The sequence below is a fragment of the Emys orbicularis genome, chromosome 1 (genome assembly GCF_028017835.1).
Source record: "Emys orbicularis isolate rEmyOrb1 chromosome 1, rEmyOrb1.hap1, whole genome shotgun sequence".
In the NCBI taxonomy this organism is placed as follows: domain Eukaryota; kingdom Metazoa; phylum Chordata; order Testudines; family Emydidae; genus Emys; species Emys orbicularis.
Genome location: NC_088683.1, coordinates 225,702,793 through 225,724,987, shown reverse-complemented (window position 1 = coordinate 225,724,987; position 22,195 = coordinate 225,702,793). Strand labels below are relative to the sequence as shown.

General features: G+C 42.4%; 1 protein-coding gene across 1 annotated transcript in view; it reads left to right on the top strand.

Moving 5' to 3' along the window:
• The window catches only part of MBTPS2 (membrane bound transcription factor peptidase, site 2), a 42,767-nt gene extending 21,833 nt beyond the window's left edge, over positions 1-20,934 (top strand). The window contains exons 6-11 of the mRNA XM_065423380.1: positions 6,396-6,514; positions 8,461-8,641; positions 12,478-12,572; positions 14,851-15,046; positions 20,179-20,254; positions 20,712-20,934. Coding sequence (XP_065279452.1) covers positions 6,396-6,514; positions 8,461-8,641; positions 12,478-12,572; positions 14,851-15,046; positions 20,179-20,254; positions 20,712-20,934 — 890 coding nt within the window. The remainder of the gene's footprint in view (positions 1-6,395; positions 6,515-8,460; positions 8,642-12,477; positions 12,573-14,850; positions 15,047-20,178; positions 20,255-20,711) is intronic.
• The last annotated feature ends 1,261 nt before the right edge of the window (positions 20,935-22,195 follow it).

Sequence of the window (22,195 nt, the reverse complement as noted above, 5' to 3'; positions counted from 1 at the left end):
ATTCTGTTTTTTGTTGACTAATAAATGCCAAGAACATAGGGTTACCATATTGGAGCCCCTGAAAAAGAGGACGCTCCAAGGGGCCCCGGCCCAACTCCGCCCCTTCCCCGGCCCTGCCCCAACTCCGCCCCTTCCCCAAAGTCTCCACCCCCTTCCCTGAACGCTCCCCCTCCCCTGCTTCCCGCGAATCAAATGTTCGCGGGAAGCCTGAAACAGGCAGGCAGCAGGTAAGCTGGGGCTGGGGTTGGTGGGGCGGGCACGAGGAGACGCGGCCCAGTCTGGCCCCCCAGGCCGAGCGGCTCCCTCCGGCGGCTGGCCAAGAGGCTCTTGCCCCGGCGGCCCCGGCCCGGCTTGGGCCCTAGGGCGCCGGCCGAGCACCCCCAGCGCCAGCCGAGCACCCCCAGCCCCGGTCGCTCCGGCTCGGCTTGTGCCCCGGTTCCGGCCAGCGGCCGAGCACCCCCAGCCCCGGTCGCTCCGGCCCAGCTCGGCTCGGGCCCCGGTTCCAGCCAGCGGCCGAGCAGCTCCGGCCCCACCGGCCCGGCCGAGCAGCTCCGGCCCCACCGGCCCGGCCGAGCAGCTCCAGCCCGGCCCCGGCAGCTCCGGCTCGGCTCGGGCCCCAATTCCGGCCAAGCACCCCCGGCCGGCGGCCGAGCACTCCCGGCCCCACCGGCCCCGGCCACGCGGCTCCGGCCCGGCCCCGGGCCTGGCTGAGCGGCGCCGGCCAGCGGCATCCCAGCTCGCAGCTGCCTCCTTCCGGGCTCCGGCTGCTGCTGTGCTGGGGAGAGCGGCGGGAGCCGGGGAAGTTGAACCCTGGGGAGGAGGCGGTCCCCTTACCATGCCTCCCTATTTTCCCGGACATGTTCGGCTTTTTGGAAATTCCTCCTGGACGGGGATTTGAGGACCAAAAAGCCGGACATGTCCGGGAAAATCCGGACGTATGGTAACCCTAAAGAACAACTCTTGCCAAACTTGAAACAGGAAAATGAAATGTATGTAGTGATGACGGGTAACAATAGAGGCAGATTGCCATGGCCATACTTGAGTGAACAGTTATCAGTTAATTGTATCAAATAAGTGCATTTTGATACAGCTAATAATGCATTTTAAAAGATGATTGGAGTATTTAATGAGGATTAAGCATATTGTGCATTACATTTTACTAAAAGCTTCATTGTTTGGCATTGCTTATTGATTGTTTATTTGAGGAACTGAATGAGCTTACTCCAATTTTTGAAGACCTGAAATCTAAGTTTAAATAACAGAAATCAGATTTTATTATGATTGCTGAAGAAGTAGGGAATATACATTGAAAGTTTCTTTTGTAGGCCTTTCAAACTTTTGAGATAAAAAGTATATTTGTTGTGCAGCAGATGGCATCATGAAGTTCAATAATATTGAATGAGTGTTAAAATAAAGGTTGAGATTTGGATAAAAGCAAAGGAATTCCATGTTATCTATTTATTTCCCCAAGTAAAAAAATATTTTCTCAGAGGCGGGTACATATCTTGTAGCATCTTTGAAACGTCATTGGAATGTATGTACTTTTTAATGAGAATTAAGTAGATTTTAAGAAATTGTTTGAGTCCTCAGGTTGGGTTTGTTTTTTGTTGTTGCTTTCTGAAGTCTTTGTCTTTTTAAACATATCAAAGACATCATCAAGGGTGCTGCCTGAGATTTACCTTTAAGGAATGTAAATATTTTGACAAAATTAAGTTGACCTCCCAGCCTCTCCCTTTCAGACCTTTTTTGCCTTGCAGTGTCTGGAATGGATAAGATCACTCCCTCCTCTAGATTTCTCTGCCCCATTCCCACATAATGAACTGTACATCAGTGGTTCTTTTTTTTTTATCCTGTTTAGTTTTTCCTCCCTCTCTTCTTTCCTAACTTTCTCCTTTTATTTCTTTAGTATTTACACAAATCTTTCATCATAAACTTTGAGGATCAGCTTCTCCACTGCCTTGTAACAGGCTGCCAAAATCAAAATGGTAGCTTTTTACTCTTGCTTTGCAAGGTGCAAGGCATAGGAGGATCAGCCTCTTAAACTTCTTGCTTTTTGATGGTATCTAATAACACTGGTCTACAGTTTTTGATAAGTCATCTGCTTCAGAGATAAAATGTGCTATTTATTATGTATTTTGATGTGCTGAATTCAAATATCACAATTAAAACAACTGATTGGCTACTGTTTCTAAGATATTTCAGTTTTTACATTTTATGTCTATGTATATTGTGTAGATAGTAGAGTTTTAATCATAAATTGTAAACCTAGGTCTTTTCATGTGTTTATGGTTGCTTTACATGATAATATTTCACCTGTCCTGTTTATGTAACACTTTAAAAATCAGCAAAAGGGTTATATAAATAAAATTTATTATGAAACAAAAGGCAAAAAACTATTCTGTACATAGTTTAGTCCTATTCAGTGTTTACTCGGCGCTTCTTGGCTTGTCTCTTGTATTCATTAAATGGAGCATCTCTTGTCACTGTCCAGGAATAGTCTGCAAGCATTGATGGGCTCCATTTGCCCTGATAGCGTTTCTCCATTGTTGCAATGTCCTGGTGAAATCGCTCGCCGTGCTCGTCGCTCACTGCTCCGCAGTTCGGTGGAAAAAAATCTAGATGAGAGTGCAAAAAATGTATCTTTAGTGACATGTTGCAACCAAGGCTTTTGTATGCCTTGAGGAGGTTTTCCACCAACAACCTGTAGTTGTCTGCCTTGTTGTTTCCGAGAAAATTTATTGCCACTAACTGGAAGGCTTTCCATGCCGTCTTTTCCTTGCCACGCAGTGCATGGTCAAATGCATCATCTCGAAGAAGTTCACGAATCTGAGGACCAACAAAGACACCTTCCTTTATCTTAGCTTCACTTAACCTTGGAAATTTTCCACGGAGGTACTTGAAAGCTGCTTGTGTTTTGTCAATGGCCTTGACTAAGTTCTTCATCAGACCCAGCTTGATGTGTAAGGGTGGGAACAAAAACTTCCTTGATTCAACAAGTGGTGGATGCTGAACACTTTTCCTCCCAGGCTCCAATGACTGTCGGAGTGGCCAATCTTTCTTGATGTAGTGGGAATCTCTTGCACGACTATCCCATTCGCAGAGAAAACAGCAGTACTTTGTGTATCCAGTCTGCAGACCAAGCAAGAGAGCAACAACCTTCAGATCGCCACAAAGCTGCCACTGATGTTGGTCATAGTTTATGCACCTCAAAAGTTGTTTCATGTTGTCATAGGTTTCCTTCATATGGACTGCATGACCAACTGGAATTGATGGCAAAACATTGCCATTATGCAGTAAAACAGCTTTAAGACTCGTCTTCGATGAATCAATCAACAGTCTCCACTCATCTGGATCGTGAACGATGTTGAGGGCTGCCATCACACCATCGATGTTGTTGCAGGCTACAAGATCACCTTCCATGAAGAAGAATGGGACAAGATCCTTTTGACGGTCACGGAACATGGAAACCCTAACATCACCTGCCAGGAGATTCCACTGCTGTAGTCTGGAGCCCAACAGCTCTGCCTTACTCTTGGGTAGTTCCAAATCCCTGACAAGGTCATTCAGTTCACCTTGTGTTATGAGGTGTGGTTCAGAGGAGGAGGATGGGAGAAAATGTGGGTCCTGTGACATTGATGGTTCAGGACCAGAAGTTTCATCCTCTTCCTCTTCCTCGTCTGACTCAAGTGAGAATGATTCTGGTGCATCAGGAACCGGCAGTCCTTCTCCGTGGGGTACTGGGCGTATAGCTGATGGAATGTTTGGATAATGCACAGTCCACTTTTTCTTCTTTGACACACCTTTCCCAACTGGAGGCACCATGCAGAAGTAACAATTGCTGGTATGATCTGTTGGCTCTCTCTAAATCATTGGCACTGCAAAAGGCATAGATTTCCTTTTCCTGTTCAACCACTGGCGAAGATTTGTTGCACAAGTGTTGCAGCATATGTGTGGGGCCCACCTCTTGTCCTGATCTCCAATTTTGCAGCCAAAATAAAGGTGATAGGCTTTCTTAACCATAGTGGTTATACTGCGCTTTTGCGATGCAAAAGTCACTTCACCACAAACATAGCAGAAGTTATCTGCACTGTTCACACAAGTACGAGGCATCTCTGCTCACTTTGGCTAAACAGAAATGTGTCCCTTTGCAAAATCAAACACTGACAAATAAGAGAGTACGACACTGTATGATTTCTAGAGCTGATATAGGGCAATTTGTTCAGCAGAGTGATGTAAGCTTCATTATGATTGCATCATCCATGACTTCTAGGAATAACATGATGCAATTCATATCATGTATGACGCAATATCAGCTTCAGATTGCATCATTCATTGTTTGGCCTAAAAAGCAAGTACTGTCCAAACCCAGTCATAGATTTATTCATAGATCCAGTCAAAGATGTATTTTAGTCATTTCTGGTTTAAATTGAGATCCTTTCCCTTTATAACTCACTTATCCGCCCCCATTCCCAAGTCAAGGGTCGTATATACTAACCCAATAGCATATCTTGAAAACTAGAGCCAATCAACAATTTTAAGCATCATTTTCGTTCTCAGCGACCCAGAATTAGTAAAGTTTGACTACATTTATTTCAGAAGCATTTTGGCTGTAGAGCAGTGTAATCCATCGTTTAGTAGTCTGATTTATATAGGGTTCTTCCATAGACTGCATTGATGTCAGTGGAAATGTATAAAATTTGAGAGAGATGAAAAATGAAAAGAAACTCGAACACAAGTTGTCTGTATTACAAACTGTACTAAAACAGTTGTGTTGTTTTTTTAAAAAATGGCGTGAAAGCTAAAATAAAATGGCTGTTGCCGATTTGATTTATACTTTTGTTTTGATTATTTTATTTTAGGATGAGGGGAATTAATGTTCAGGCTTATAGTTTAGGTGCCAATTTTAGTTTCAGCCAGATGTGATTTAAAACCCACATGGAAAGAAATCCCTTTAAAAAAGAGCTATTAATGGAAATGACGACAAACTTGAGCATTGCACAGATAGAACTTTGGTTCATGTTCCCTTTCTGTGGCCTCAGAATCCTGAAGGAGAAATCAAATTGTATAAGACTCATAACGATGACTCACAGTGAGTATCCCAAGGGATTATCATGAGATTCCATTGCATTTTATGATTGCTCCATTATATACAGTGGGGGGGGGGGGGGATTGAGTTTAAAAGATTTTGAGATTAATCTTTCTCTTAGGCAATAAATCATTACAGTACTGTAAATGTGGAATTGGATCATATCCTTCTCAACAAGATAAGATACTGTAAGGAAACTCCATCACTGGAAAGTTGCTATGAATTGGCCACACAGAATACTTGTCCAAGCAAACAAGTAGAACTGGAAAATTTCTGTGCTAGGTGTTGAAAGTAACCCTGTTTTTGGCTTCCTAAGTTCACTCAGCCTCCTGTGAAGCTTATGTTTGCCTTAGTAAGAAAAGTGATAGACTAGGAAGTTCTGATTGCACAAGCTAGTTTCCTGGGACAGTTTCGGGCCCAGATTTTTCCACTCAACATTTTATAAGTGTTTTATTAAGGACTTGGGGCTGGTCCACACTAAGCCCCCAGTTCGAACTAAGATACGCAACTTCAACTACGTGAATAACGTAGCTGAAGTCAACGTATCTTAGTTCGAACGTAAAGGTACTTACCGCGGGTCCACACGCGGCAAGCAGGCTCCCCCGTCGACTCCGCCTACTCCTCTCGCGGAGCAGGATTACCGGCATCGACAGCGAGCACTTCCGGGATCGATTTATCGCGTCTAGACAAGATGCGATAAATCGATCCCAGAAGATCGATTGCTTGCCGCCGAACCAGCGGGTAAGTATAGACGTACCCTTAGTGTATCAGTCTCTTCCCTGCTTCCTTTTTTGGACTTATATTCTCCCCCACTGAATATATGGTACCACTGCATAAAGAAAAGTCATTGTATAGTAGTTGATTATCAGTTTAATAAAAATTAAACCACCCCAGTTCCTCTCTCTTCCATTTGAATTATGTGGCGATGTGAATTCTATGTGGCAGATATCAGCATGATTGCTATGGGTTTTTTTTAAAGAAACTCTAAAGCTGCACGACCAAAAGAGTACTTGCTTTGGCTCTAATACTATAAAGACTTAAGCACCTGAATAACTTTATGAATGTGAATAGTCTCATTGACATCAAGGGGGCTACTCATGTTTGTAAAGTAATTCATGTGCTCAAGTCTTTGTAGGATCGGGGCCTTTATCCATAAATCAGCAGGCTACTCGTGTTCATAGCTACTTGCAGTCATTTCAGGAAAGTTAGTTGGAAAGACACTGATATTTTACAGTTCAGAAACACTTTTTTGTTAGTTACTTGTGCCAGTGTTTCCTTAAAAGGTTAATATTTTTTATTCTCTTTGTAGGTGTCTGGCATAATTTTGTTCTTGGTGTTGCGAGTCTCATAGTTCTGTTCCTGCTGCCAGCAATTCTTTTCCCATTTTACTACACAGGTGTTGGGGCACTTGTCACTGAGGTCACAGAGGTATGAACAGGTCTTGAATGATTTATTATATGCTAAGTGACCTGAAACATTTCATTGGCTAAAATTTGATCACTGCATGAACAGTGTAAAAATCCTTCTTCCAGCATTTGAAAAGAATGTTGCTTCAGTTAAGGTTGCGTAAAGAAATCATATAGACAAACATACTTTATTAAACCACAGAACTAGCATTTATAAAAAATTTCAGTATTGGACCATAAAACATTTTGGATAGGGTATCCAAAGTGAGTTAGAAACACAAATCCCAGTGACTGTCAACTGGACTTATGCTTCTAAGTCCCTTTGGCACTTTTGGAAATCCTACCCTCCTTCTGATAACTCAAACAACAAAAAGAAATGGTCTATAAAGACTATTCTTTAACTACCAAGTTAATATAATTTACTATGTGTATTTTATTAACATTTCAAATTATTAGTGTTTTTACTTAAAGCAACACAAATTACACATGAATAAGAAGTATTATACGTCAATTAATTAAAAATGGTAGTGGTGAATTTTACAGGTTGATTTGCCTGTTTTTCATTTGTTTTATTTTAATCTTAAACTTATTTTATTTAATGAATAAAGATGTATTTTTATCTATTTACCTTAACTGAATATTTCCTTTCTTTCTGATGTTAGATTAGTAGACTTTTGGATTATACAGCCTTAACACTTAGTTAATGAAGTTTTTCCATTTGTTTAATTTTCTGTATAGACAGATACTTTTATATTTATATTTCACTGTCACAGGACAATCTTGCATATAATACAGTCTGATTATGATGGTTAACATGCTAGAAAAAACAAGTACAGTTTTTAAAAAATGATGGAGAATTTTGTGCATTCTCACATGACCTTGACTGGGTTTATTTACACTTGAAGTAGAACAGGCAGTTGATTTTGTTCCTCTCCCTTGCTCCCATATGTAGTCCAAGCTTGGGCCCCAATCCTGCAAACACATACACTAGAGTGAACTTCAGTTAAGTTTTGTGATGGTTCCAGGATCCACTTGCATGGATCCAGTGGCAGGACTGGGGCTTTTGTGTAGTATAGGCTGCCACTAGGTGAACTGAAAAACATTTTTAAAAAATCCTGCAATACTCCACAGGATCCACTATACTGTGTTCTTTGAGAAACACACACTGTTTAGATGACAATGCCCTGATTTTCAATGATAGTAAAAATCTATAATGAACTTGCAGCCTTAGTTTTGTTAAATTAAACTGAAGTCAGTCCCAGCTAATGAGAGAGAATAACGACCACACTGGTTCAGTGACCCAGTGTCAGTGTAACGTGAGAGATCAGAGTTAAGACTGTGAGGTTGATCCTTCGCTCTCTGGGTCAGTAGGACCTGGGAGCACAATGGAGGCAGCTTGCTGAGCTTCTGGAAAGGGAGTACTTCATATCTCTTGAATAATCAGCTACTCAGAGCATGATTGATAGACTTGATGCCTGTCACTTTTACCTTTCTGGGATAAAAAAGGAGCTGACATAACTGAGGACCTATGTGGGAAGAGAAAGGGAGGATTCCCTGGTGTTCTCCAACATTATGGCTTCACTCCCCCAGAAGTATAGGTGAGCCCTGCTTGTCCGAAACTCTGAGGCGTCAGCTTCTGTTTCTTGAATCTAAAATGAGTTTTTTAAAAAGCAAACAAAACATTCATTTGAATGAAACTAATTGCTTGAGGATTTCAGATGTCCCTTGAGAGATTTGGATAATTGAGGTTTACTTGTATATGAAATGAGAGGCTCTTTGTGGAGGAGTTTGTTTTCATAATGCCCTGCCTAAGATTAAAATAATCAGGTCTAATAAATTCTGAGGTTTTCTCTTTCTTCAAAAAATAGTTTATTAGCTTAAGTGTCTGTTGGACATTCAGAAGAACTATAAACTAATCCCAGCATTATTAAGAATGGTAGTGTGTCTGACTTCCTTTTTCCTTCGCAGGATTCTCCTGCCAATGGACCTAGAGGTCTTTTTGTAGGGGACCTTGTAACTAATCTGCAAGACTGCTCAGTTCGTGGTGTGGAAGACTGGAATTCCTGCCTAGGAGAGATCTCGCGGAAGACACAAATTGGGTACTGCATAAATGCAGCAACCCTACAGCAGTTAAGCTTCCCAGCCAGGGGTATGATTATTTGTATACTCCTTATAAATGCTCCTTATAAGTACTGTCTATTATAATTTCATCATCTCTTAAAGATTAAGTTTGATTTAGGATTTGTTAATGGGTCAGATTTTTGGTTCATCAAGTCTGGTATCCTGTCTTTGTCATTGACCAATATGCAATTCCTTTTTGAGGAGGTGGAAGAAGAATTAATTTCTCTTATCTTCTGGTCATTTTAGTGTGTGGAATGATGAATGAGCTTTGATTACCTCTTTGTAAGATTGCATATACAGTTGTTGCCAGTAATAATCCAGCTACAGTGTTCATCTCGGGGACCTTCTGCAGTAGTGAATTCCTAGGTTGGCTTATTGCTTTGACTGATTTGGTAGGAAAACATGAATGCTGTGAAGGTGTGTAGGGTATAAGGTAACAGTGCTCTGTATTATGATTGCTATTGCAGATCATCCCACTATGATAAGGGCTGTTTTTAATTTTTTTTTTTTTTTTACAAAATCTTTGTGAATTGGGAATTATTTCTATTTCTTGATTCTGGGTGTTCCATCTAGAGCAGTGCTCTCCAACCTTTTTACGCACAAGATCACTTTTTGAATTTATGTGCAACCCAGGATCCACCCCGCCCCTTCCCCGAAGCCCCACCCCACTCACTCTGTTCTCCCTCCCCCCACCCCCGTCACTCACTCTACCCCACGGTCACTCACTTTCACCAGGCTGGGGTAGGGTGTTGGGGTTCAGGAGGGGGTGTGGGCTCTGGGCTGGGGCCAAGGGGTTCAGAGTGTGGGAGGGGGCTCCGGGCTGAGACTGGGGCAGGAGCTTGGGGTGCAGGAGGGGGTGCAGGGTCCAAGCTCTGGGAGGGAGTTTGGATGCAGGAGGGGGCTCCAGGCAGGGGCAGAGTGCTGGGGTGCAGGAGGGAGTATGGGGTGCTGGCTCTGGAAGGGGGCTCAGTGCTGGGGCAGGGACTCGGGGTGCAGTAGGGGGTTCATAGTGCAGGAGGGGTTTGGGATGCAGACTCCTGGAGGGGGCTCAGGGCTGAGGGTTGGCCTCAAGCAGCTCCCGGTCGGCAGCGCAGCAAAGCTAAGTGCCCCAGCCTCACGCCGCTCCTGGAAGGGGCCAACGTGCCCTGCGGGGCAGCACGTGGCTCTGCGCACTACCCCTCTCTGCAGGCACCGTCCCTGCAGTTCCATTGGCCATAGTTCCCCATTCCCACCCAATGGAAGCTGCGGGGGCGGTGCTTGCAGGCAGGAGCAGCGTGTGGATACTCCTGCCACTCCCCACCCGCGGGGTCATGCTGGCCGCTTCCGGGAGCGGCATGGGGCCAGGGCAGGCAGGGATCTTGCCTTAGCGGCAACCCTGCTACACCACCAGACTTTTATCAGCCAGAGATCACAATCAACTGGGAGAGTCATCAGGATGACCAGTTGATCGCGATTGACTAGTTGGTGACCACTGATCTAGAGGTTAGTCTTCTATCCCTTTCTGGTTTTGTTCATACATTACAGTGCCTTTTACTATAAGAGCTTGGCCCTTAATGAAGAATATAGATTAAGTAAAACTAGGACAACAAGCAAAATCTAAGTAAAACAAAAAATTAAAAATCAAGCTAAACTAAACTAAACACAGACTAAACCATGTCTTGCATGATGCCCAGGAACTTTTTAGGGTTTGGTTCAAGCAAACTGTGATGGGGACTGAATTCCAAAGGAGAGCGTCCTCAGCTGAACAAATCCTCCCACACCAACCTCGGGAAGTTTGTTTTAACTTTGACTGGACAGCAGTCACCTTGCAGTCATTCTTAACTGCCCTAACTCAGTAGAGAGAGGTTGGCAGTCTGTCGGATAACCAGGTTCTAGACCATTTGAGCTTCAAAGATTGTTACCAACCTTTTGCATTATACTTGGAAGTAAACAGGACGCCAGGCCAGCTCAAATGCTTGTGCACATGTGTTTTTGATGTGTACTGCTCTTCATGTGACATTCAGAGTGCTAATTCTGGTCCCAGTAGTCCCTTCTGTCTTTATAATCTATTAATCTCTTTTCCTATTATGTAAATCTGAAACTGATATCTCCAAATGATGCCAGGGGTCAGATCCCAAGCATTTAGACAAACTAATCGTTTGAGTCACTCTCCGAAGGAGGTTAGGGCAGCCTTGCCACATGCCCTTAGTTGGATTGGGAGGGTAAGGGAGAAGCAATGCTGCGGTGTTTCCAGATCCCAGCCTACCAAACATAAATACAAGAAGATCCCTGCTGTCCACAGGAGTGTAATTTCAGAGGCAAAGGTAATAAAACTGCATATTTTGTAACCCTCGTATTCCCATTTGGACTGAAGTCCCAGAGTTGATTCTAAACCCAGTGGTGTATTGTGTTAACCGCCCACAGTCCTTGCCACCACCCCATCAGACGAGTCTGTCTGCATTTCTTAGTGGTGAGCCTCCAGCAGTGATAGTCATTCCTTTGAAATGAAATGAACTCAGTTATTCAAACTGCAGTAGCTGTCGTTTGTCAAAATCTCAACAGTTCACATCTCAGCATCCTTTCTGTTAATATGTTGTATTTATAATGAGCCTATATTGCAAATGGACGCTAGGCACTTTACAATAAGACAAATACAGAATAAACAACTAAAACAGGTATAAAGCCATAAAGAAATCAGTGTGCCAAAGGCCTTCTGAAATAAAAACAATTTAAAATGTATTTTGTAAAGGAGCTAATTCCATGATCATCCACACATCAAAAGTATGTCATTGCCTAGTCCTAAGGCTACAGTGAAGAAAAACACTTCTGCACCTGCAAGCCCCAAGCTCCAAAACTCTGTGCTGTTGGACCTCAGAGGGTACAATGGTATATAGGATGCAGGCAGCTCAAGCCTTGTCTGCATATAGAAGTTGCACTGGTTTAAAAACCTAATTTAGTTAAACTGGTGCAACTCTTTACATGGGCACTGTTGTGTTGGTTAAAACTGGCTGGTATCCATTTAGGGCACGTCTTCACTACCCGCCGGATCGGCGGGTAGCAATCGATTTATTGGGGATCGACTTATCGCGTCTAGTGAAGATGCGATAAAATTGATCCCCGATGGCTCTGCCGTCGACTCCGGAAATCCACCGCGGCAAGAGGCAGAAGCGGAGTCGACGGTGGCGCGGCAGCGGTCGACTCGCCACCGTCCTCACAGCCAGGTAAGTCGACCTAAAATACGCAACTTCAGCTACGCTATTTACGTAGCTAAAGTTGCGTATCTTAGGTCGACACCCCCCCCCCCCCCGTAGTGTAGACCTAGCCTTAGTTTGCATCACTAAGTCCATTTAAAATCAAATTATGATTGTCCACACAGGATTTTGCACTAGTTTAACTAAATCAGTTTAAAAACACACTTTTAGCTGAATAGGGACCTCAGAGAGCTGTCAGGGCCCCAGTCCGTTAAAAGCTTTTAATGTTTTAAAAACTATACTTCGAAGTTGGGTCATTCCCACAGCTAGTGAAGGGAATGCAACAGCAGGCAGCAGAATCCCTCTGCTCACCATTGGTGCCAGCTGCAGGCAACAAATCAAACTATTTTGTAACAGTGTTCAAAAAATTGTAGTAGTCTATGTATTAAGGTGATAAGATCAGCCTGTTGGAGAGATGGCTGCAGTCTGGTGATGTTCTTAGGATGAAGAAACTCATTTACAACTATCACTGACATCCAAATCAGGATCTCTGAATTAAAATAATTCATTATAATTCAGCAGGATACAGAAATGATTGTTTGATTTTATTCAGAGACGTATGTATTTTTGTGATTTATTATGAATCTGTCATTCTGTGCTTGTCTAAAATTTAGTTGGTTGTGTTCCTCTGTAGTCTACAGAAGACTTGATGGCACTGTTGAATGTTGTAGTAACAGCAGCCTCACCGATGTTTGCTTTTCATACAGCAATAACTTGGACAGCCACCTGGTAAGTTACTTTAGCTGATATTCAGATAGGTATCACAAATGTGCACATAATTATACAGTGCAGTGTGTAGCACCTTCTATCTGAGCATCTCAGAGCACTTGACAAATATTAATTAGCTAAGTTTCACAACATCCCTAAGAGGTAGGCAAACATTCATATCCCTATTTTCCAGCTGAGGAAACTGAGAGACTGTATGGTTGTGTGATTTGCCTAAGGCAGTGGTTCTCAGCCTAATTGCCATTGTGGGCCACATATGCAGCTCTCTGTGTGTTATGTGGGCCACATCCACACAATATATATGCTTACCTGTATGACCCTCAGGATGTCACATGGGCTGCAGCTGTGTGCTGATTGGGCTGCAAGCGGGCTGTGGGTTGAGAACCACTTGTCTAAGGTCACACAAGGAATGTGTGGTAGAGGTAGAATCAGATCCCAATCCTCCTGGTCACATGTCTTTCGCCAGGGGACCGTTCTTTCTTACTTTGCTTATACACATCCACATTTTATACTCTGAAGGCACAACAGTCGTGAGTAAATACATGCGAACAAGAGACCAACAGCAGCTCTCGAGAGCAAGGGGGAATTGTTCAACGTGAGCTCGATGCTGCCAGGTCTGAGCACTTTAGGCCCTGAAGCAGCAAAGCATTGGAATACATGCTCAGCATTAAACAGCTGAAGTCAGCGGTCTGCACACATGCCTAAAGTTAAGCAAGGGCTGTGTTGGATCAAAACCCAGAGTGTTCAGCACCTGGCACCCTGTACTGCTAGTGGCTGTTGGCTGAAACCCCCGTTTTCCTCCTCCTCCTCTGACTTAATCATCTTGTAGAATATGGGAAAATGTTAAGTGCCGCTGGGGGATTTTACACGTCTCTCTATTAAAATATAGGAGCCCTGTTGAAAAAGTAAGTGTTTTGAAAGATGCCACATTGAGAGTGGTGGAGCAAATTCAGCAGTTCTTTCAGGATCCACAGGAAAGCGCAGGTAACAACAGTGCTCTGCCAGTGTTCCCCAGACCTGACCTGGAGTCACCACCTCAAGAAACAGAGAGGAGCTCATTCCCCAAATCCATTTGATCCCTGTGACGTGACGCTTCCAGTTCCAGTGATATTTTTTGTGCGGATACCTGTCCACTATGAATTGGACATAACCCATCAGTTTATTTCGTCTTGGACACCAAATAGCCATCAGCTGTAACAGCCCCGACCTGCACTGGGTTCAGATAAGTCATTCACTTCTAGCACTTTGAGGTTCTTGGATGCATGGCTGCTGTTTAAGGGGGAAACACTTTTTCAGGCTTTTGATGTGCAAGGGGTCTAAGATGGCAGTTTTTTAAACTGCTACTTGCAGAACTACACAGCAACAGCAGGGGACTTCTGAATGCTTTTCCCCATCCAGCATGATAGAGACTGGCATGGGGAGGAGCCTAGATTCCCAGTTAATGGGGAGAGACAGAAACAGCCATGTGTGCAGGCTCTGTACTGCCAGTGTGGCTGTTGGCTGAAACCCTCTGACAGCCTCCCTTCCTTGAGCAGGGACAGAGAGGATGAACTGTTCCCCAGCCTGCCCTGAGGAACAAGAAGCAAGCCACCGTAAGCCTCTAGGAGGGGGTGAGGAGAAAAGATTCCATTTCCTCCTGGGTTCCACTGCCCTCTCCCTGTCCTGTGGCGAGTGGGAGAGAAGATCCTGGTCTCTCAAACTGCAGAAGGAGTGTGTATGGTAGGCAGACTCAGGAACGCACCATTGCATTGGCTGCTTCAGTTCAGAATGATCTAAAACTTAGCCATCAAAAGTGCCCGGCATATTAGATTTTAGGATTTTTCTTTTAACAAAAGCTTTAATTTGCAGATACCATGGCTATAAAAACCAAAACCCCATAGACAGACTTTAGCTCAATGCTGTAGTAGGGTGATGTGTATTTCCTGTGGGCCTGCTTGAACCATCCTGTCCCTCCTATATTTAAATTTTCAGCTAATGTACATGTTTATACTAATCCTGCTTTTAATATGCACACACAAATGCCCCTATGCCTTAATGGTAGAATGCCAGTCTGAATATGTTCGCACCTCTACGTTAGTGTATAGGAGATCTGCAGGGCATGCAAGGATAGACCCATGCATCAAAACAAAAAGGATCAGAACAATATTCTTCATATCCTGTCTTCAAATCGATGAAATCGAATCAACTTCTTCTGTTTTAAAAAGAAACATACAGAACAGTATGTTTATGATCTATTGTAAAATACCCTAAATTTGATAATTATTTAAAATGTCCTTTGCAGTATGCCTGTCTGCCAGCACGAAAAGCTATTGAGGCCAGCCAAGTCTGTCGAACCAACATGGATTGCCAGAAGGATTTTGTTCCAAGTTTGTGTGTGACACCTTCTTTAGAAAATCAGACGAGACTAATCAGAGTGAAACATCCACCCCACGTTGACATGTTGTTTGTAGGACACCCAATGCATCTTCAGTATACAGGTTTGTATTATTTATGAGAGCATTTAAATGAAGAGGGTTATGGCATGGTTAGCTTTGGCAGACTGCTTGAATAAGGTATTGGAGGGCTTGCCAGTTTGCTTCATTTGTGCAGAATCCATTCTTAGCTCCATTCTATTGTTTCTTTCCTAGTTACAGCCAGTGGAGATGCTGGAGTAATTAGGAATAAAAGTGAAATGTGCACCATGCAAAGAGGTATAATTGTAATCGAAACAATCTATTAGGTGACTGCTTATTCAAAAAAAGCGTGAAAGGGACACTTCAACAGATCTCACTTGTCCTAACAGGTCCAATTTGTGCATTGTCCAATGTGTGACCTGCTCAAGGCTCTAGCACTCTTCAAAAGCCTTTAGGGAACCCCTGGATTGCAACATACACAATTGTTCCTTTAAACCCTGCCCAGTACCCAAATGTTGCTACAAGTCCACATGACGTCTTCCTTGTAAATATATAAGGGCTTGGTTTTGCCACCCTTACTCATGTTGAGTAGTTTTTTACTTAACAAGAAGTCCTATTAAAGTAAATGAGACAACTAATAGATTAAGTTATTATTCATCACGAGTAAAGAGTATCCAAACCTAGCCCTATGTTATCAAACCTAATCAGTCTGTAAACAACAGGGGCCAAATTCTGCCACCTTTACTCATGTTAGGTACTTCCTTACTCTGGGCTAGATTCTGACTCACTCCTATGCAGGCTATTCAGGTCGTGGGTCCAGGCACATGGGAGCAAGTTTATTACCTGCTACGAGCAGGTGAGTGGAGAATGGGCAGACCCTTTGCTCCAGAGCCCACTCACTGGCCAGAATAGCCGAGCCAGCATGCGGTAGGTAGTGATTTGAGGCTGGTTTAGACAAGTAGTAAGTTATGCCCCCTCTCCAGGAGCAAGGAGAAAGCCGGGGAGGAATTGTGCCTCCAAGGTTTGTGTCAGATTCACAGTGCCTCGCAGGACTACTCTTGGGTGGTACAGTGTGCACTGCCCCTTGGCAGGGCTGTGCCTGAAGTCCCTATCTAGCCCTCTCTGAGAGGTCCCATTGAAACAGCGGGTTTCCTTATGAAGACCCCTTTTAGAAGAGCGTTCTTATTCGGAAGGAATTGAAGCACGTGTTAAAGTGGTTTCCTAACTAAGGGTAATCTAAAGCATGAGCTCAAGTGCTCTCCTGAATCAGGGCTGGAGTTATGTACTGCTGAGTTTGAGTAACAAATGGCAAAATCAGGCCCTGTGTGAACAATGATTCTTTCATAAAGATGGCAGCCTTTATCTTCTTCGGCTGGAATTTGGCTGGGAGGAGAGGTTGTTTGGTGCAGATATTATTGAGTACTTTTAAAATTTGATTTTTATTGTATTCTATTTATTACTCTTTATTGTTTGCAGTATATCCTGAAAGTCCAGAATATAATGTCTTTTTGTGTTATTTTTTGTCTTTTTTCCACCTGGGAAGCATTGACATTTAATTTTATGTTTGCTGATATTTTGTTCGGTGTGCACCAGAGCTCTAAGAGTAGTGTGTGATAATTATTTTAAGCCCCCTTTCTTGGCTTTCTAACTGAAAAACACACAACACTGTAGGTATTCTTCAAACAGCTGGTATTGTTCTGTTGTGTTTTGCAATACCTTGCTGATGGAGTAATGGAATTTTAGTGGACATTTCCCACTAGACTAGGATTTCCACCAAAAAACTGCTTTTTATTGTCAAGCACTCAAGAAAGAAATGATCAGGAAATTACTAAATTGCTGCTGCACTTGTGACCTTAAAGTGTAGTTCTGCTGAGCTGAGCTGAAAAGTTACTTTATGAAAACAGAATTGAGGTTGAATGGTTTACTGTGTCTCAATGATTCCCTTCTCAAATGAGCTCAGTTTGCAAGTAAAAAGATGCTTTTTTCTTTAATAGCCATTACTGCAAACTCAGCTTAGAGTCTGAGTCAAATAGGGTTCTTTCCCTCTACCATATCAGCACCAGTATCAAGATAATGTAAACCAGCGCTCAAATCCCATTGTGCAGCATGCAGATGCCCTATTGCCTTCAGTGGGGCTGTGCATAGGTGCAGCTGTCTGCCCAAAGCACTGTACAGTGCAGGTTCAGGGCCCAAAGCAAGCCATTTTCTTCTATGGATTGCATGGGTGTAACTGATTGGAACTTGGTAAACAATTTTGTGATGATGCAGGAGGAGGGTCCCACTCTCACTCTTGGCTGTATACATTTTAAAATAAGCATTAAAAGTATTTAAAAACATCCCTCATTTGTCAATAAAATAAGCCAATGTGGCTCTTAATATTCACAGGGAGCAGATGTGCTAAATAAGAAGGTGACACTTTTACATAGTCATTTTTCAGAGTAGCCTTGTATTTAATCCTTCCACCTTTTGTGTCTGCGTTACAGTAATCTGTGAATAAACAATCTTTCTTATTCTCCAATAACATTGTTTAAATTTCTACCGTTTATTTTTATACAGCTCTAGATAAACATCTTGTGATTTTTTTCATTGTTTTCTACTTGCATTAATGTTGTTGTCATGATAGTCTTGAAGTACAGAGCAGCAGTACTTACTCCATAGCTGAGGTTGAAACTAGCTTCCAGTTATAACCTGGATTTTCCCTTTGAATGGGAGGCTAGTTTCTTCTTATAAACTACTATAATCAGGGCCTGCTCCAGGCACCAGCAGAGGAAGCACGTGCCTGGGGCAGCACATGCGAAGGGGCGGCATTCCGTCCATTCTTGGGGCGGCACAGTCCGGGCGGCTTTTTCTTTTTTTTTTCCCCTTCGGCAGCTCGGGCACCTTTTTTTTTTTTTTGCTTAGGGTGGCAAAAATGGTAGAGTCGGCCTTGACTATAATGTCCTTAAAAGTATCAATTCCCTCTTAAATCTCACATATCCCATCTCAGCCCTGGTTGGACTTTTTCAGGGATATTTGATAAAGTCGGAAAAGAAGTTTTTAAGTGATGGTATTTTAGATACGTTCATTGTTTGCTTTTTGAGCATTTGTCTTTTTTGGCTCGTGTGTTTGAAGTGATTTTGCCTGCAAACCCCAAACTTATTTTGTTGGTCTCACTAAGAAGAGGCACATTTTAATGTCGTGAAGGGTGTTATGGGAGGATTAAAAATATAAGGAGTTATTTCATATGTAAGGAGTAATTTTGCATATAAACGTTACCATTTATAATATATATGGTGCTTTTGCTAACTCTAGGATAGGGATAGTTAATTATTTTGTTTGTCAAAGTCCAAATTTCTTGGTCAAGGTATAATCAGGGTCCAGACTCCACATAAAATAATAAAAAATAATAATAATGATAATAAGTAAATAAAAAGATTTTGGAGTCCATTCAAAAGCGTCCTGTGCTCCAGATTTGACCAGCGGTCTGCCTGTTGACTACCCCTGCTCTAGGATATACTGCAGCAGCTGTTGGGTGGACCTGGAGGTAGATCATCATGAATTGCGGGCTAGGCAACTGAGGGGAAATGTGTGGGGTGGGAGTCTGGAAGGGTGGGGCAGGGTCTGGTGCTTGAGGATTGTGGGGCATATTGAGTGGGTGCATGGAGTTATGCTTCCCAGTCTCAGAATGTGGGAGGAGTTTCTCGGAGGGGGCAAGACAGTGATTGGCTATAATGGGTTACAGAGAACCGTGGGGGCATGGAAGGAAGGACATGGAAGAGGTTTAAGGAGCCAGGGGGGCATGGAATGGAGAGATGGCATGGATGATAAAGTGCAGGCGATCAGGGTCAGGCATGGGTGGGGAGTATACAAGGAGAGAGAGGGCGGAGTGCATGCACAAGGCAAGGAGGTGGGAAGACATGGAAGAGGGTGAAGAACTATGAAAAGCAGAGGACATACAGGGGACTACAGGAGGTGTGAATTCAGGAAACAGACATCTTTTCTCCATGTTAGTGTAAAATTGTTTAGATACAAAACTCCAAATTTTGCAATAGATAAAACTTCCCCATCTCCCTCTACCACCTGCTATCTCTATAGCCTGCCTATGTATAACACCTCATACCTCACACACCTCTCTCCTGTGGGCATGCTTTTGCTTCATGGGATCTATTGGAGCATAGCATCTTTGCTTATACACAAGTTCAGTTCAAAATTTTGGTGTGTGCACTCACAGAAAAATCTTTTCAACTATGCTAAAATAGAGTTAAGGTTCAAAGTGAGTTTCAGTGGAATCCAGCTAATACTAAATCAGTCAATCAATCAATCATGTTTTCTTTACAAAACTTCCACAATTTCAAAGAAACCCAAATGTTGAAGGCAATGGAGACAACCATCAAGAGACACTTGCCTAATGACTGAGAACTCCTCATCGCTCGTTAGCACCCCAAGTGACTTACATTGCCTGCCCAGAATGAAAAGTGAAAGTTTGAGAAAGGTATAAATGATGGAGGTCAAGTCTACACAAGAAAAAGTTTGCTGGAATATCTAGCGTTTGTTGGCAACACCGCTCCTAGTTGAGAGGCATCTTAAAGAGTTCTTTTGCCAGTATAGTTTATGCCAATTCCCCAAATAAACTAAGCAAAACTGACTACGGGACATTTTTGGCGGATAAAAGTACATGTACACTAGAGATTTTTGCTAAAAGTTTCATAAAGAACAGCACCCCTTACCGATATGATTCTAGCAAAAATTTCTAATGCAGACCTGACCTAAAAACAAGGGGCGTGGTTAGAATGGAAATTTTAACACAACTTTAACTGCCATTCTTGCTGTAATAGTCATTATAAGGTTACTCAAATCAGGGCTTAAACTACACAACATGTTCTTTAGGTGTACAAATGTTCAGTTGTGATGTGTCTGAAAGCATATAATGTGCTTTAGATTTGATGTTACATGCATAGTATAAAGTACTAATTGTGTAATGTGGCGTGTTGATTTTTTCCTACCATCATTATGACTGCATTTGACTAAGAGATAATTAAGTGATTGTGCCAATGCGGTTTTTAAAAAAAAATCTGTATTTGGGATAGTTCTTCATCCTGTAAGAAGTGTGGAAAGCAAATAAAAATCAGATCTGCCATTATACACTGCTAATCTGAAACTGATTATGCTGTGTCCCTTGAATTGCCATTTGGTTTTATTTGCAGTTTTATTGCTTTTTCATTTTCTTTTTGTTTCAGTGAGCCTCAGCAGTTTTGTACCACGACATAACTTTCTAAGCATAGATCTGCCTGTGGTGATAGAGACAATGTGCAAGTATCCTTTGAAATGTTCTCATAGAACAACAAACAAATTGTTTGCAGTTTGCTGATCCAGCAAAATTTCAGGTGGATATCATTACTAGTTTTAAACAGGGCTGCTTCTACTTTGGTGTGCTGGACCACAGTTCCGAAGCGTATCTTTAGGACATGAGCTCTGACCCATTCCCAAACTGATTATTTGCCCACATGCCTAACTCAGAATGAAACTCCTTGCTTCCTGATGTTTATAAGAATAATTTTGGTTACTTTTTTTTTGAACTCTTGAGGGTGAGTTTTTAGATCTCTGATGAGAATAATAATTGCCTTGTTCTGTTCATTCCATCTGAAGCACCTGGCATCGGCCACTGTTGGAAAACAGGATACTGGGCTAGATGGACCATTGGTCTGACCCAGTGTGGCCATTCTTACAGTCCTATATTCTTCTGTTTTGTTCCTTAGCTAATCTCAACCAGATATCTAATTTCACTGTCAGGAGCCTTGGCAGTTATCAATGCAGTACCCTGCTTTGCACTGGATGGTCAATGGATATTAAACTCTTTCCTGGAAGCCACTCTTGCTTCACTGATTGTAGAGAAACAAAACAGAGAGCTTGTTGGCTTTTTAATCTTGCTTGCTGGCAGTGCACTTTTGGCTGCCAATGTGGCACTGGGACTTTGGATGGTGACAGCCCGATAGTACATTGGATACATTTCTGCATCTGATTACTTCCATGAATTCTCCAAGTACACACAAAGTAATGAAATCCATTGCCTTGTAAAACTTGCTCTGTCTGAGATAGGAATAACTTCCTTAAAATTCCATTGGAAGAAAGATTGGTGATTTGAGTTGTATGTTAATTTAACTCTGCAAAATCTTGTGCAGATAATTAATGGAAAAGTTGAAAGAATAAGAACTCTTCTCTTTTAATATTGTTTTCAAAGCACTGTGATCATTCTGGAGAAATTACACTGAAACAATTTTACAAGAAAAAGACTCAGGCTTGGTGAATTTAGATTCCAAAATGAAGGAATATATGTGACATTGAAGTCATGTATACTGCGGGGGGAAAAACCTACTTGAGCTCTGTTTTATAATTTGAATAAATATGAGATGCTCTGCATTGGCTCTGCTCGAGCAGTGCAGATTTGGGTTGTTGGTTTTTTTTAAATTTGGTGGTGTACCAATTTGGAACCTGAAAAACTGAAGTCTGGGCTCTTTTTTTTTTTTATATTGGTGCAAGGCCAAGTAAATTATTGCCATGTGTTCGTGAGGAGCGAGTCATCCTATCCTTTAGTACCCTTCCCTTCCAGCTGGCTGATCAGACTGGAAGCATGTTGTCCTCCCAAAGTAGATGAAATGTCAATTTCAATTATGCCAATGTCAGTTGAGAAATGGGTATGTGGAAGAATGACAAAACCCACCCATATGTTGTCTGTGTTCCTTAAAACGTTAAGTGTGTAATATTGTGCACCACTGAGAATATTTTTGAAGATACTATTTTGTGCATCAGCAATAGCTTGAAAATAATTTGAAGTTCTGGTCTCCCAATAAGAATCGTGATTTCTGGAATAATACTATGCAGATTTATTCAGAAGTGAGTGGTAAGGTTAAGTGTGTGTGTGTGTGTGTGTGTGTGTGTGTGTGTGTGGTGTGTGTGATTCAGAAAGTTAAATGTTATACCTGTTTGTATTTAACAACCAAACTTGTTTCTGAATGTACATCCTCTGTAGCCATGTATGCAGTAGGATTGATATACAGTACCTCATTGTTGTTTGTCTCTTCCTAAAAGAGTTACTTTCCTTTATCAGTATTCATTTTAATCAAAGATGTTTAGTTGATCTTGGTCTTGGGTCATAACTGAGCAGAAAAAAGAATATGGTGAACTATGTTGGCATGTAGCTTTGTCTTCCAAAATGGACAAGGGCCAAGTGATCGAAGCCTCTGGAATTTTAATTGA